General features: G+C 37.7%; 1 protein-coding gene across 1 annotated transcript in view; it reads right to left on the bottom strand.

Moving 5' to 3' along the window:
* vps50 (VPS50 EARP/GARPII complex subunit) overlaps positions 1 to 17,050 on the bottom strand; it is a 72,406-nt gene that overhangs the window by 41,543 nt on the left and 13,813 nt on the right. Inside the window, exons 6-12 of the mRNA XM_068333442.1 lie at positions 15,458 to 15,528; positions 14,853 to 14,970; positions 14,031 to 14,066; positions 13,518 to 13,600; positions 7,072 to 7,114; positions 5,815 to 5,913; positions 3,349 to 3,489 (exon numbers count right to left, since the gene is read on the bottom strand). Coding sequence (XP_068189543.1) covers positions 3,349 to 3,489; positions 5,815 to 5,913; positions 7,072 to 7,114; positions 13,518 to 13,600; positions 14,031 to 14,066; positions 14,853 to 14,970; positions 15,458 to 15,528 — 591 coding nt within the window. The remainder of the gene's footprint in view (positions 1 to 3,348; positions 3,490 to 5,814; positions 5,914 to 7,071; positions 7,115 to 13,517; positions 13,601 to 14,030; positions 14,067 to 14,852; positions 14,971 to 15,457; positions 15,529 to 17,050) is intronic.

Genomic DNA, 17,050 nt, shown 5'->3' with positions numbered 1-17,050 from the left:
GAAATTTAATAAATAACGACGTACAAAAAAATTCACTTTACGAACAACCTCTTGAAACCAATTGTGTTCTTAGGTTGAGGACTAAAGAGAACTAAGTCATGAAACACCCTGGGCTTCACTAATTTAAAATCAAGTAGAAGATGCTACAACAGATTCAGACAATGATAATAGGCTGTCCTCTTTATTAAATTTAATTAATTTCTGTTTTTGTATCGTTCAAGGACGAGTTTGGAACCATCAATTTTCTACGTCAAAATGTCAAATGATTTAAATTCATTATGTAAGAAGAATTAATTAATGTAAGAATAATACATTATAAGAACTTTATTCAAATTGTGTCTCATTAATATGTAGAGCATAAATTGTGGATAAATAAAGTACAAAAAAAATAATAATTGGTGGTCTGCTGTGCACACCACTTCACACCATAAAAGCATGGCAGCAAAATTAATACACACATTTGTCAAAGTGATAAATATATTAAAATTAGATTAGCGATATAAGATCTACAGATTACTACAGGCGAAAAATGGTCCAATATTTACTACCAGTCATTTAAATAACATTTTCTTATCCAGCATATGAAATTTTTAATTTAAAAAAATGAGCTCCATACAATAGATATGCTGTATGATATGTACTATATTATAAATACAATAAAACCATTGGAACAAATCTGATTCTGAGGCCAATTTGGAAAAATGTGCATTGAATTACACTAAGCCCACTGGGGAAACTATTAGCGAGATGTTGGAAATAGATTCAGAAGAAAGCTATCAGCAAAAATATTTGATGTACGGTAATAATACCTTAGTTTGTTGATTACATATTCTAATGACAGAGATGGTTTGTTGATAATTTAGGGGACGGGAATCTTACAAGCCAATGGCTTCTACCTGTTAACCCTTTTTTTTTTTCTTTTCGGATGTTGCTGATGATGTTTCAACACTGATGAAAGTGAAATATGTTGTAATAACATGTCTGGAAAGAAGAAAAATGAAAGGAATAAATAAATAAATAAATCAAGTAAAATAAAATTTAAAAATTTAAAAAATCATTTTTAAAATGATGTCAAAGACAGAACCTTTGCCTCAATACGGGAATTTGAACAACAGGCATGAAGCAACTGCTGTAAAGATTTAAAATAGTGAATATTACTAATTTGACAGCATTTTGTCAAAAATCTATCCTCAATTCACTGGAAACTGAAGCTTAACACATAAACAAAGACTTCAAAACCATTACAATTAAACTGTAAAATCTACAATTTTGAAAATCAATGAAGCTCTTAATAATGTACTAGATAATAACACAAATTTGTTTTAACTGCACTTGAGTCATTTATAATAGCTTTGCCATTATAGACATTTTAAACAAAATTAACACAGAAAAAACCTCAAACATAACTGCTAAATAGTGACCAACAGCGGATTTTACAAACAAGCCCCAGCACCAGTGGTCAGAAACAACACTGTTCACTATCAGACATTTCATCCTTCCAACTGGATCACAACAGCATGTTACCAGGGAACAGGGATGAGGTTGGCTATCTCTTACGTTACATTTTTTATGCTCATTAAGGCTCTGAAAACATAAATCATCAAGTCCTTTTTTTCCCATTATATAAGTGTATAGAAGCACATATGAAAAACGTTTTAACACACCATACGATAGAGATCTGGAATGCTTATTCTTGATTTAGCTGATTCACTGTCTTTAAGAAGAGACAATCAGACTACCCTCCTTTCAAGAAAGAATAAGCAAACAGATTAACCTGCAAGAGCTCCAACACACAGTCAGCAGTCTGCAGATCTGCTGTGCCAGCAAAGAAGTAAAGTATGGTATACACCTAAAAAGGAATGCCTCACACTATTAAATACATTTTGGTGCACAGGTCAGTAAAGGTGTGATGGAATTATCCAAGGCTAGTCTTCTACAAGTACACAAAGCAGTTCAAACTCCAAGAAAAAGTTGACAGATATGTCCTTTGGCCACTAAATTAAACAGAAATCAAAACTGATTCCATGTATTTATCTCCTGGCTGGATTATTGGTGTTCTGCTATGATCAGGCCGTATCAATAAGTCTCCCAAGACCCTGTAGCCGAACCAGAATGCTGCTGTATATGTGCTTAAGGAAAGTGGTCTCTGAATAATGCTGTGTCTGACATGTCTGACAGAAGGAATTAGCTAAGGGTGACAATCATGAAAAGACATTAAACATTTTTGAAGCTATACCAAGAACAACAAATGTATAGACAGAGAGGTAAACTCACGTGGAGTGAAAGCAATAGTATCCTGCATAAATAAATAAATAAATACATAAATACATAAAATAATGAACAAGTAATGACCTTTTTTTGTCTTATCAGGACTCTTGTTCTGTTTACCAACTTCATTCTGTCCGTGACTTTTAGCAGTGAAAGAAAATTGTGCTTCAAGTCAGTTTAAAGTGAAAAAAGAGCTGATATTTTCACCTTTTATTTAAATCCCTGACGACCAGCTTGAATATATGCTATCACTGAACCCAGTGGAACTAAACTGAACCAATATAAGCCTTGGCATGGAGCCCTCAGCCTTTATAAATTAAATATTGCTCCTTCCAGGTCACTTATCAACATGGGTAGATGGGGGTAACGATACAAGAAAGAGGTAAGAGAAAGTAAATTGCAACGCTATCAGGTCTAGTATGGGAAAGCATTATAGATGCTGACAAACCAGGAAAGACTTTAAAGAAACATCCCTTCTGATCAGGCCAGGATAACCTTTACCTAAGTAGTACCTCGAAGGTCAGAGTCTAACACATCCTCTGAGGGGCTTCCATTTAATCAATGATAGATTGGCCATTTTATGGCTTTCTGGTCATGCAAATGTGATTTATCTTGATCTGAGAAGGACAGAAAAAGAGGGGCCTGGTGCATGTGAGCAAGTATGAAGAATCCAGTCAAAAAGTGCTGCTGCTACAGTGTGATTATTTGTATTATGAGCCAGATTAATTCTCTCATAGTGAAGGGATAAGCCTTTCTTCACTTCTTCTCTCCACACTTTCATCTCCTACTTTATTTCACTCTATTATGAAGAATCTGTAGAATCCATGAAAACATGAAAAAGGACATTTATGCATGGCGGGCAAGTCAGTACGAAAGCTAGAGGAGGGATGTGGGTGAGTGAGTTCTTTCAAAGTCTTGCAGGTTGCGTTTCATTCAAATTTTCACTCAACAGACAGCAGGAGTGATCAATCTTCACACGAGCATCTGCCAAAGACGACTGAAACCTTTCTGGCTGTGAAGTTGCTCAATTATAGCTGGAAAAACTGACAGACCAAATACTGCTGGAAGCAATGGCCTTACTGTGCATAGGTCCTTGTACTGCATCTTCTGGAACTTAGTATCAGCATTTCCAGCACAAAGCTCCACATATCCAAGCACTACTTGGAATACCGTGTTGTGGATGGCCTGGGTGAAGTGCATGTGTAGCTGGTCCATAGCAGTCTGTGGAGAAAGGAAAACATAATGTTATGAAACATCATGTTAAGATGTTAAGGACCCCAATAAGGCTCTATGAAAAGATAAAATAGCTGAGAATTATTAAATCAAAATACATGGAGACATCCGCTGCTCGGCGCATGGTGGTACACAATACAGTTATAGTGTCAAAGTTTTCATTTTTACGTCTAGTATTCACATTGTACACACAGCAGTGTGTATGTATCAAATTTACCCACGGTTGTCTTGGAATGATGTGTCAATGGACCATCACAACTTTAAGGAATATACCCAAATTATAGGTACGAGTAAACAAAAAAGAAACTGAGCCGAGAATAATAAGCATGGTGATCATTTACTGTGGACTTATCACCTCGTGTCACCTTTTTCACTCAACAAATAATAATTAGATCTACTGTGGAAAACAATTTACGAGAGTAGCTTTGTTAATTCCTACATCATGTAAGTTATTTGTGTTCCATAGCTGTAAGATTTCCTTCATGCAACCTAATGAACACAAAATGCTGCCCGCTTCTGCAAAATTAGTGATACATTTCTTGTCCCCTTACTACATCGTCAGTCTTCATAACACCACAGGAATGTCTGGCTGAACAAGAACTGCAGCTAATACCACTACGGCGTAATCATATGATGGCAATCATCAGAAATAAATGCAGATCATCTGCAAATGCAAACAATCCTCTATAGCCTTTTTAGAATAAACAACTAGATGTTTCACTCAGATAAATTCTGGTACTAAAAGATTGTCTCAGGCTAACTGGGCTATGACCAACCACTGAATCTTGAATCAGTAACGAGAGAGCAATGTGAGGAGAGGGAAATGCAAATGTTCTGGTGGGTTTTGCTTACAGTACTAATGGATGACAGTTCTTTCATGTATCCAGCTGCAAAGTCTCTGAATAAATTGTTAATGTGTGAGTGTGCTCAAAGTGAAAGACTTTGGAGAAACTACAATAACATTTAGACAAAGCGCATAGTTATCTGCGACAGACAGAAGCAGAGAGGGTGTGACAAACAGCAAAAGAAAAATGTGATGGTTTGCCCTTGATTCCAAAAATATTCATTATCACAGTCATAAGAAAAGCATTATTCATTCTCAACAAGCCTTGATGATGCAGGCTGTACCTTGAGGATGGCTGTTAATGTTGAGAGTGATACAGCATATTCATTAACATCAGCACTGGCTCAGGTTTTGAATAACAATGACGCGCTACAATCAATATGTCAGGATAAGAGCCAACTTGTTTTCGTGGTTGTTTTTCAGTACGATGAACAACTGGGCATAAAATTTCAATTACTACTGTATCTCGTCAAATACCATTCCCACATTAGATATTGTGAATATGACAAAATTCTGTTTTGAAGTGTCTGTCACATTAACATACATAACATATACTAGTGCTGAAATAGCTGCACAATATATTACTTACAAAACATTTGTTTATCAAATGGAAATCACTTTCATACTGGCATGTATACACCCAGTCACTGAGGACAAACTCGCCTTGCTCCATCGTTCACAATAAGCCTAGGAACTGAACCATTGCAGACTTGGAATTACTATCACCAGCCAGTTCAGCCAAAGTGAGTGGAAATGTTCCAAATTCAGGATAGAGCATGAAACAGCATTTGTGGAATCCCAAACTCCATACAAACATGGCCAAGTGTGTTTGTAGACTTTTTTTCCAATGCAGCACTATCATCACGGTTAAAAATGATTGTGCACAGCTGGACCACAGATTACCCTACTTGTTAACACATATTTCAAGGAAGGCAAGGTTAACAAAGTAAGCTCAAAGCTTGTGCCTCTCTCCCTTACAACCTAAGCCATGACTGATTGGTCACACAAGTGGGCTGCGGACAGAGCCAATCACAGAGGTGGAAAGAAAATAATTGTTTTACACCTATGTTGATGTCTTGGCAAAAATAGAAAGGACAGAATGAATGTATGTTATGGCACAATTAAAATAAATCTGGGCTCAGTGAGCTGTTGGCGATCACCATTGACTGCACTGGTTATGAAAGGCACTGCAGGATTATGGATCAACGCTTTAGACAATAAATATGAGGACTGGAATGGAACACAGAGTGGAAAAACACCAGTAATGAATGATGAGTAATGAATGTGTGCTTCAGTGCAATACAAACAAATTGGTGTTTTTTAGATAGCATCATCTTTGGTGAGGTCTGGAAAGATTTTTCTATATTATACAAGGATTAAATGGATAATTTTTCATAAATTTTGTCTATTTTTGCAACAATGCAACCATCCCGTTCAATCTCATCCCTCGGATGAGTCAAACAACGTACCTGTGTTTTGCCCAGGAGTGTGTAAGCCAGCTGGACTTTGGTGTAGTGTTGAACATCAAAGTGCTTGCAGGTCTTGGACAGGGCAACATCAAGCTGCTCCTGGAGTCAAAAAAATAAGATGAAGAAGAAAAGAAATGTGAGGGAAACAGAAAAGTGAGCTTAATGACTTTCAGGAAAGGCAAAAACGAGTAGCTACCACAAAATAATGTTCGACAGGAAATTTTTTAAGTACTGTGGAAAATGTTAAGGCATTTGACAAATAATTGCACCACATCACAGTCTTCACTACTCGCTATTGGTTGTATCAAAAACAAGACTCTGGAAGACAGGAATAAAAACCCAAGGACAAGATGAAGTAAAACCTACAATGCAATTATTGACAGGGGTTTTATCTTTTCTTTCGACGACTGAACAGAAATCTTAAATGTGTATTCTGTACATATGTGCAGTAGAAAAACAAGCTTAAAGGTAATCAAGCAGCAAATACAGTGATGCCATAGTTGTTGGTTACCGTGATGAAAGAGAAAATACTCGGTGAAACGTTTGTGTCATTCTCAATACAAAATACATCTTATGATAATAAATACTCTACCACAACACAAAAAAACCCCACCACATCGCTGACCACACATTCTCGGCTTGTTCACTGTGCCTAATCATTCTCAACAGTGTTTTAATCTCTCACTCGATTGGCTGAATCATTGGTTTTCTATAGAGGCCTGGACCGCAAAGGGGTACCTGTGGATTTATTTGAGCATTAGTTACTGTTACAATGAAGGTCATAGGTATACAAATCCTTTGTGCAAGTGTTTACTTTTAAGATTGAAGAGGATTTCACAAAATCCATCCTGTCAGGTACACAAACAAGCATTTCAATGCATAGCTACATATGTGATTGAGCATGCATGCCTCGCCACTTTCTTGTGTACAGACAAAATTTTACATAATTAATCTACTGGAGCACAGCAACAGCGGTGCAGAGAAAATTGCTTTGCATATCATTTATAAAACACAAGTTTCACAACACCGGTAGAGACAGAACAGATATAAATTATTCTGCCTACTGACTCACAATAATAACTTTCTAAAGTCAACATTTGCAGATCCACAGTGAAATATCAAGATTAAGTATGAATTGCATCTTTCAGATGGAAAAATGACAACGTTAGAACAAAATATCACTCATTGCTGAAGACCTTGTTACAGCAATCTTGCTCTGAAACGCTGAAACAGGAGATAAAGAAGGAAAGCACATACCTCTATTTGTTCCAGAGTGTCTTGTAGTTTGGAATTCAATTCACTGTGAGAGAAAAAAAATATCATTGAAAATTTGTAGTATATCAGTAATCAGTTTATTCATAGCTGTTGGAAGATATGAGTGGAATAGTCAAAAATGTATCAACAATGTTCAATGAGAATTTGAAAAACAATTGAGTGAAAAAACAAGATTTCCTTTGTTTGTTGTTTGAACATACATACAAATAATTCTCTATTTCCAGCGATACAACCAAATGCTAATGCTCACATTTAACAGTCTTTAAAAGGTAAGTTCTTCAGAATTTTCACAAGATATATGTATTTTATTTGCACATTATTATCACAAAGTTTTTATCGAGAAGCTTTAGTCATGATCCTTAAAATGTTCTGAAAACTGGAGAAAACAGAGCAAAAGTGTTGGTGAGGGTTAGCTTGCTTGTCTTTGAAATGTTTGGATTTATACAATTTTGACAGTGGAATCTGTTGTCTAAATGTGCAGTCAGTATGAGCATGAAATACGCTGTGGCAGATACAGAACACCTACGCATCCTTGGAGCCCGCTTGCATTTTGATCCCTCCCAGAAAATATTCTCAATCCAGAAACCGTGAAGCATCAACAGAAATCAGTTTTTTACCCTCATCCCGAGACACCAAAAAGTCCCTTATGACTCTCCCCGCACTGCACCCATTCATAATTTCCCTCTGTTCCCTCACTTCCCCACCTCCATCTCTGCGTTGTTTGAGGTATTTTTCAGGTCAGCCTGTTCTTGTGTTGTACGTCATGAGACCACAGTCGCCCAAGGGAGAAAGTGTCTTTACCAAATAGCTAATTAAGCATCTTAGCCCCAGTTGGGGATGGATTTAGGAGGAGGAGGGGAGGAGGAGGAAGAGTGGGAAGCAGAGAGACTGAAGAGACTGCAGGAGACTGCAGATAGAGTCCCATAAGTCATTTGCAGAGCAGGTATTAAACTGAGCAAGCCATTTCAAAATCTGATGTGTGGCAACCCTTTACTATCTGTTTGTGAATGCAAGTTTGTGATGAGTGACACAAAACAAAATTACCGTGAAAAAAATGAACAGAAAGAACTTAACAATGATATGAGCCATAATGATAACAGCAGAGACTCTAAGCTATGAGCTTAGAGGATAGAGTCAGTGTGTCCTCAGAGGAAAGCAACATTTGAAGTCAGTATAAAGAAGAAAAAAAATGCCAAGAAGTTAGCAAGCTGGCTCAACTACAGAGGAGTTAAAAAATCAATGCCAGACCCTAGCTACTGAAGAAATACATCTGATTGTCCATATGCAAGCCCCGGAGGGCGCTAAACAAAGGCTTACATCTCTGGCATCCGCATTGAGGAGATATACCACCAGAGCAGAGGCCAGTAGATTAAATGCCCTATTCCTCACAGATCATTCTAATGCACACCCACGCTGCAGTGCTGCAGAGCAACAGAAGCCAAACCACAAATTCAACAGTAATAGAAGATTAAATGTAACCCCCTCAAAAAAACTCTCAGGATATCAAACCTGATAGAATGGAGGCTCTATGTCATTTCTGGACCTTAATACTTTAAATGCACTCGTCTATCTGCAGGAAAACAATAGATCTGAATCCATTCATGGTCATATTTTGGGTACCCCCACCAGAATGTATAATTACATCATATCTCTCATCCATTCACTAAGCTCCAAGTCTGATATTCAATCCCAATTCGAAGAAAAGATGCCTGTCCCATCCAGTTTTGTATGACGGATTTAGAAAGTAATGATATGTCATAAAAAGCAGAAGTTGAGCACTGTTCTGACTGGATCTCAGATGTATTGATGTTCACTTGAATTCTTTCTCTTCTTCCTTACCACTGATATAAGATGAGTTCATTCTACGTTTGATATGTATTCTCAAATACTTGTACAGAACAAGAGAAATGACTCAGTCAGAAGAAATCACTGAGAATTTGAAAGGTAAGAAAAGATGTAGATAAAAACCAATAACCTAGAAGATGTTATAATCTAGTCCTCCTGTTATTATGGATGACAATGTCCACTGGGTGTTCATGTATGTGCCGATGCAGCTCCTCCCCACATTCTGTCACCCTTCCATGATCAGACAGAATGCATAAATAACAGATGAGGAGAAAAATCTAATTAACAATCTGTTTCCTGCAGGGAATGCAGGGATTTTAATAGAATTATGAGGAAATTAGGGTTTTTTTTTCTCTTATGTGTTTTCAATTATCGCTAATATTAAGTGTCCATAGAGCCATGAGGCTAGTCCCTTCACTGCTGACTCGCTAAATAGACAATGTGCTTTTGCTTTAGTCATGCTAGCCATTGTTGGAAAGCAGAAAGAGAGGGAAAGGCTGCAAAGAGTGAAACATGGTTGGTCAGGGGAAGAAAAAAGAAGAAAAAGTCTCAACTAAACGCAGAGTTTGGAGATGACGGGTAGGAAAAAAATGTATCATGCCAGACCAAGAGAATGTGCACTGATTAGTTTCTGGCTTTTTCCATATGAAAACTTGTAACATTAAGATATTTGGCTTTGGCTTTTATCAGTGAGGCTGTCTTATATTTTAAATGAACACAGTCCTGACTCCAAGGTAAAAAGAGTTGAATTAAACTCTCTAAAGGGAAAATGGATTATTACTTGTGAGGGCAAAATGTATCTATGACACAAGACAAACTTACTTGGCTTGGACACCAACGCATGTTTTATCCAGTGTAGGAATAAGTAGGTAGACAAAAAAAAAAAAGATACTAAGATAATTACTCTCCCGTTTTCATGTTTAAAGGTTTAAAGCAAAAGTAGACAATTTTACATCAATTTGGGGTTCATATGACAATATGAGTGCATTGGCCGTTTCATGCCACCAGGACTAATGTTTTCAGAAGGAAACTTCTTCAGTTTTTACCTGATAAATATCTTATAATGCTTTAGACTCAAGCAGAGTACATCACTAATTTTTAAGGTATGCTCCTCCAATAGCAGAATAAGTATAAGATTATACTGAACATTAAGTGACAATAGATAGATAGATAGATAGATAGATAGATAGATAGATAGATAGATAGATAGATAGATAGATAGATAGATAGATAGATAGATAGATAGATAGATAGATAGATAGATAGATAGATAGATAGATAGATAGATAGATACTTTAATAATCCCAGAGGAAAGTGTACATATCAACTGCCTCAGGCATTACATAGCGAATAAATACTGGAAAAACACCAGGAGACAAAGAAACACTGACATCACAGGACATACCACAAGACATACGCTACACTAACAAATGCAGAATTAATAGGACATATACTAAACTATAACTAAAATATAAACAGTATAAAATTAAAATATAAACAGTATAAAATTAAATTACAATATAAACAGTATATAATTAAATTAAATCTGTTCAACCACGTGCTGACCTCGCCACCTCCCCCCCCCGCTCCTCCTGACAGAGTCATTGTACCCCCTGATGGCACGGGGCACGAAGGAGGACCTGGACCTCAGCCTCTCTGTGGAGGTGCTGTGTGACAGCAGTCTGTTGCTGAAGGTGCTTCTCTGCTAGGAGAAGGTGGTGTTCAGGGGGTAGCTGGTATTGTTCATGATAGCCTTAACTTTAGACATGGTCCTGCTCTCCAGAAGCGTCTCCACAGAGTCCAGGCTCAGCCCGACCACCGAGCCCATTCTGCGGATGAGTCTTTTAAGACGACTCTTTTCCTGGCCCCGCCACCCCAACACACAATGGCGTATGACAGCACACTGGAAACTACGGACTGATAGAACATGAGAAGGAGCTTAGGCCAGCCTCCTCAGGAAGTACATCCTGCTCTGCCCCTTCTTGTACATGCAGTCCGAGTTGAGTGACCAGTCCAGTCTGATCTAGCTTATAGCAGTACTTATAGTACTTATATAGTACTTATAGTTTTCTACCACCTCCACCTCACTGCCCTCGATGATCACTGGCTGTGGAGAAGGGGGTGCCCACCGGAAATCCAGCACCATCTCCTTCGTCTTGGAGACATTGAGCTGAGGCGTGCATTTAATTAAATTGATGATCAAAGCACTAGCTTTGATCTATGGTCTTACTCAAACTGGCCTTCTCCCTCGTCTTTCTATCTTATCCGGTTCCTGAGTGTACAAAAATTTAAATTTGACTTCGACCTAGTTTTCTCAAGGTTAAGGTTATCATTTTATTTTCATCCCCTTTGCTTCCCAAGTAATCTGCTTTATGTCATCTTTCTATATGCAACGGTTGCGAAGATATTTGGTGGACAAACTAACGGACAAACAAACACATGAACACCGACAATTACAATACATAACCGCTTTAAAGCAGATGTAAGGACGTCAGTTATCTGAAGTGGAGATTTAAAAGAGAATTCAGCTAGAATGACCCTTTGATATCTCCCATGACAACAGTCAGTAAAATTTTATTTCTGGCTACCAAACATTGCTGCAGCAAAAGTATAGTACTCATAAATTGAATAGGTGCATAATTCTGTATATAATCCTTGAAACTCTGATTGACAATATTTTTATATTTTTAATTAGTTATGTGATCGGTGTGTTTAAATTCTTTGTTTGTTTTGTTTCTGATCATTCCCCAATATCTTTAACATCCACATAATAAAATGTCAAAAAAAAGAATGATATTATACTCCTATTTTTATTTCTTCTCTCAGCAAAACTCTTGTCTGAGAAAATGTCAGCATATATTATATCTTTAACAATAAATCAATGCTGTGCAGGTTATACAGTATGAATGCATCTCTGTCAAAATTGAGGCTGTTTCATCATCAACTGCTCTCTGTACCTGCTTCAAGTCACAAACAAATGGAAAAAAATGAACCATCGACAGTCGATTTGACATTACATGTATGTGTCATAATTTATTACTGCATTAAGTACAAAATTAACCAGATACTCTTAATTCTGTGTGACCCATCACACTACACAGACTCTCTTGGTTTGATTTCCGCTTTGTTTATGTAAGGTTGCTGTAGCCTTCACAGCTAATGAACAATGCGCTGACATTTGGGGGTCTTGCAGCCCAGCAGTTGCCCGTGGGCCGCCCGATGAAAATGGACCAAGACAGATCATGAGGCAATGTAAGTGCCTTCTTGGGAAAAGAGTATTGATTTTAAAAGGGTTGGGACAGGGTCAAAGTAAAGGCGGGCATTAAACAACTCCTCCATGTAGGTCATTCAGGAGCGCAGGGAAAAGCATTGCTATAATGTTAAATCAAAGAGCACCAGACCAGCAACTATAGCTGCACAGGGAGGGCAATAGTGCAGTCAAGGTTTGGGCAAAATGCAACGTGAATGCTAATTCAAACCATGACAGATGTGCGATCAATGCAGCTATGTTAAAAAAATGATATTCAGGAAGCGGTATTAGCATACTGGTAAGGGAAGCACAGGAGAAAAGGGCAATTGAATTTCTATCCAGCTGCAACAGATACACATTCAGCCCATATGTGAACACAAAAGACACTCGCTATTGTAAAACTAATCGAAGTGCCTCTTTTAATCATGATTACAATTGCATTCTATCAATGTTAGGCTTTGTGCAATGGGTCGCATCATTGGTGCAAAATGACGCATGAGTCTATTCCGCCCGTCATCATCCTCAACATATTCAGGGAGCGTTGCCATGGGCATACAAAGCCATTCAACGACTACTTTAGAACTAAAGGCTTTCAAAATAAGAGATATGTGATAATATGCTTAAACCTATGAAAGGAAGAGCTGATATAAATTAGTTGATAAAAACTGAGGTGATGAAAAGAGGATAAAATGATGGGTTGAAATGTTTTTGAAATGAGATGTGGAGCGTTAAATTATCAAGTGGTTTTTTGTAGTCGATGCATTCAAGTCAATGTAACACAAATGTTATTTGTAAACAGCAAAAAAATAGCATTAATTGGCAATTTTGTGTAGTGAATGATGCATTTAATGAAGAATGTGTCGATCCAATTTCAAGGTGTCGGTATCACTTCCATCATCATCACATTCAATCTTTTTTTCCTTTACTTCCATTCATCACTTAAAAGTTGAAATGGTGTTTCGAAACAAGTCACACACAACAAGTAAACACAGCAAGTTAGCATTAACAGAAAATGCTCCAGATGGGAATTTGTACATTTTTCCATGCTTAAAACAAACACAGGCAGAATAAAAACTGCTTTGATGTCATAGCCAGCTTGGAGCAGCTCAGGCGCACACCAATGACAACAAGCAAAACAAGGAGAAAATAAGATTTCTCTTAAAAAATAAGGCCGAATTCATCTAAAAATGTGGTCAAGTTTCATCCTCCTCCACCATATCATCGCAATCATCATCAGATAACTCCTCAAAACCCACAAAAAGTCTACTTGAAGTCCTTAGCCGCTCCAATTTGAACAGAACTAAACATAAGTGCAAGTCTGTCCGTAATGTACCTGATGCAGCTGTAGTGCTTAAATGTGCTGGCAGCCTTCTGGCACTCCAGGCAGAGCTGAATCGCACCCGGATAGTCTTCCTCCTGCAGGGACAGAGCAGTGACAGAGTGTTAAAACAACAACACATTTGAATAGGCTTGAATATATAGCTTGTTTTTATTTCAAACGGCAACGTAATTAGGTATGACTCATTATACGTGACTTACGTTTATCATAATGTACTTTAAGATTCAGTAAGTGTAATATATTGTAAATGGTTGTTATAGAAAATGTTTCAATTGAAGATTACACTCAATGGAAGTCAAATCCATTCTCTGTCCATTCTGTACTCAAGCTGACCTTCACAATAGAGAGGCATTTGACAGAGTGTGTTGTGTTTGTGTGGGTTTGGCTTTTAATGCAGAATCTCAACCACTGTTTGGCCTTTCGAGTCAATTAGAAACATATTTCTACACATTTGTTGGTCTGTTTGTGCGTGCCTGTGCATGTGCGTGTGTGTGTGGAGTAGATTACCTCAAGCATTTCACTGAGCCTTACATCTGTTCTTTGCTGAGAAGAATGACAAAAAGAGATGAATACATTGTCAAATCATCAGTTAAATGCTTAGCTGCTGTGACCAAGCTGGTAAAATCTATTGATTACAACTACAGCGAATGACGAAATCAGATAAGCAAATGATTATTACCTTTCATCTTAAATGAAAATCATGTGCAGCAATGTGGTTACTATCACAGAATAGACACATTCAATTCACCAAAGTGGCATGTTTGGGTTCAGAAGTGGGAAGGTCAGATTACCAAATGGATATGAAAAGAATAAAAATTGTCTACAGAAATGCAGCAAATGTGAATTGTATTTCAAGCTGAAATTGTACATTTCTCAATGATAACAGAACTATTATATATGTGTTGATAATAAGAAGCAACCAAAATGTACACATTTATTTGAAAGCATAGCTTGTGAAACTGTTTGAGAAGATGTCATTAGTTTAATTTAACTATGGATCACGCAGGATACTGGAGTGTCTCTATAGGGCATGAAATTCATCCTGGCATGTGCTACTTTGAAATCAGAATCTCAATCCTTGTAAGGTTCTACCACAAAAACGCAATAAAAAGCATGTAATTACTTGGGACTAAAGGAGAGGGAGGTGAGAGATCAGGCTCAATCGTGCACCAGAGTGTGCGTGCTCCGAGTGTAAAGTTATGTAATGCAGTAGCCAAGATAGATCTCAGCTTTTAGATGCTTCTGTTTTTGTGTCTCAAAGCTGTTCTCACTTGACACTTTCACTACTTGAAAAATATGTTAAATGTAAGGCATGTGTGTAAAATTTACCAATGTCTTAATAGTCCTCAGTGATTTAAGAAGGCCTGTGAGCAGTTGTCGCCTCCTCTGGTTGGCCAGCAGACCCAAACTGGCTTCTGTGAATCCATCCTTTGCGACACTCAGTTGCCTTTCAACAAGGAATCACAACAGAATCGCTATAGATTAGTACTGCTGTAGGTGGATGTCATAGCAATGGCAATACAAGAGCTGGTACATGTCCATCAACTGTGGAAGCATGTCCCAGTGCCTGGATCATTACTTTAGAATGTGTTACAAGCAGATTTCTGTAGACAGAAGCAGCTATGGCCTACATTCTGTCTTATATTTACTATAGGTACTATACAAAACATATTTTTAAACAAAACTTCTTATCATTTCAAAAACAAAAAAACAAGGTACAATTTAGTTGGGATAATGCTATTATGTACAGTAGCTTTCTATTCTTCTTTCAAAGAAAATAAATCAGATTTTTTTTGTCATTTGTGGCCATATTGACAGACAGCGAAAACATTAGGAAAAAAATGTTATCATGGGTGAAGCTCTCAGTATGCCGATGCAGTTTGAGTAGGCTATTTCATCTAGTGAGTAAATAGTAAGCAATAGAACTCCATTACCTTCTTGCATTTGTGCAAATGACTGCTGCCAACTGCAGGTTAGTCTGTAATGCTGTTACTCGTTCCAGTTCCTGTGAACAACAAATAAAGAAAAGCATAAATGAGATAAAGCAGCATCTGTGAACACTGGAAGACTTTAGAGTCAATCTTTCAGAATCCAAATAATTCTTTTGGAACAAAAGCATTTGTACATATCTATTGTGAGTAAAAAGCCCCATAACTTTATTCCACAATGCTGAAGGTTTGGAAAATCTGTGGAAAAGTGACGTTAATAGGCAGACAACTGAAATGTAAGATTGAGGGACAAATTGCATCTCCGTTATATTTTTGACCTTTTTCACTTTGCTTTTTGTTTTTCTGAGCTGTCAAATAACTGCAGAGGTAAATGCTTGTTCTCTTCTATTTTAAAGGTTCATCAAGCCCTCCTCAAAGAAGAGGAAGTGTTCAGAAAAATATCTTCCTCACTCGCAGACAAATTTCTTGTGTCAAACAAAAACTCATTTTTTGTCAAGCACAGTTTGACCCAAACTCTCAGGGGATACTGTACAGCAACAGCGGTCTGGCTCTAGTCAATAATACTCATGAAAAAAAATAACTGGAATGCCTTTCAGAAAAAAACATAAACCATGACACTTGGAAAAAGGTTGAGTGAGATTCAAGGTAAAGGTTGAACACCACCACAGTTACCAACCAAGATGAAGACCAAAGAAAAGAGGAGAGTGTCAGAAGGAGGATGCAGGAGATGGACTGACATGGAAAAGGATGACACAGTATGGCAACCCCTAACCGGACAAGCCAAAAGGAAAAGAATAAGATGCGTGCTGCACGTATATTGAAATGGGGTTAGGGTCTCCTCAAGTAAAAATAAGCCATACTGCACTGGTGTAGGAAGTCAAAGTCAAAGAGGACGAAATGTTTATCCACGAGAGATTTCCCTCTTGTATTTTTTATTCATATATTCATACAAGACCCTCCATGTGAACCTACGGTATGCAAACGCTTCCTGAGCCATGCGATTTAGACGTTGTTATGAGGCTGCTTTGGAGGGTCTGCCCAATTCGGGGGTTTTAATGTGAATTATAAGTGCATTGGGGGGTCAGGAAGTACTGAACTGCCTCTAATCATTGTGTATGAATGTGTGTGAGCAGGGGGTTACATGCAGTCAGTTACATCTCAAGAGGAGCTGGTGTCACCTTCTTCAATATTAACAAGCCAGAGCGTGTCTTTGGCAAATTGTGCATTGTTCAAGAACTATGGCACCATGGGGACTCTCCCCATATTTACTTGTCTTCTGCATGCCTCAGTGAATTTGCAAGTGACTAAATCTCACCAAAAAAACCTGTATGGTGAGCCAAATTACCAAGCTGGTAATGGAAGATATTTGCAAAAAGACCCATAAATGAGGAGGATGGAAATTGAAAAGAGGAAACTGTGGAAGGCAAGCCAAGTACCCCGCAGACTCGATGGCTTGAGAGAGTCCAAACAAAATGTTCATTGGTGTGTGTGTCTTTCTGTGTGTGTGCATGTGTGTGCAATAGGTACAATATCATGACATCAGTAAACCTCGTGAAATCCATCCAAATAAGGTTTTAT

Source organism: Antennarius striatus, chromosome 14 (assembly GCF_040054535.1).
Source record: "Antennarius striatus isolate MH-2024 chromosome 14, ASM4005453v1, whole genome shotgun sequence".
NCBI classification, from domain to species: domain Eukaryota; kingdom Metazoa; phylum Chordata; class Actinopteri; order Lophiiformes; family Antennariidae; genus Antennarius; species Antennarius striatus.
Note: the sequence above shows the minus strand (reverse complement) of the source record. Positions and strands in the feature narration are given on the sequence as shown.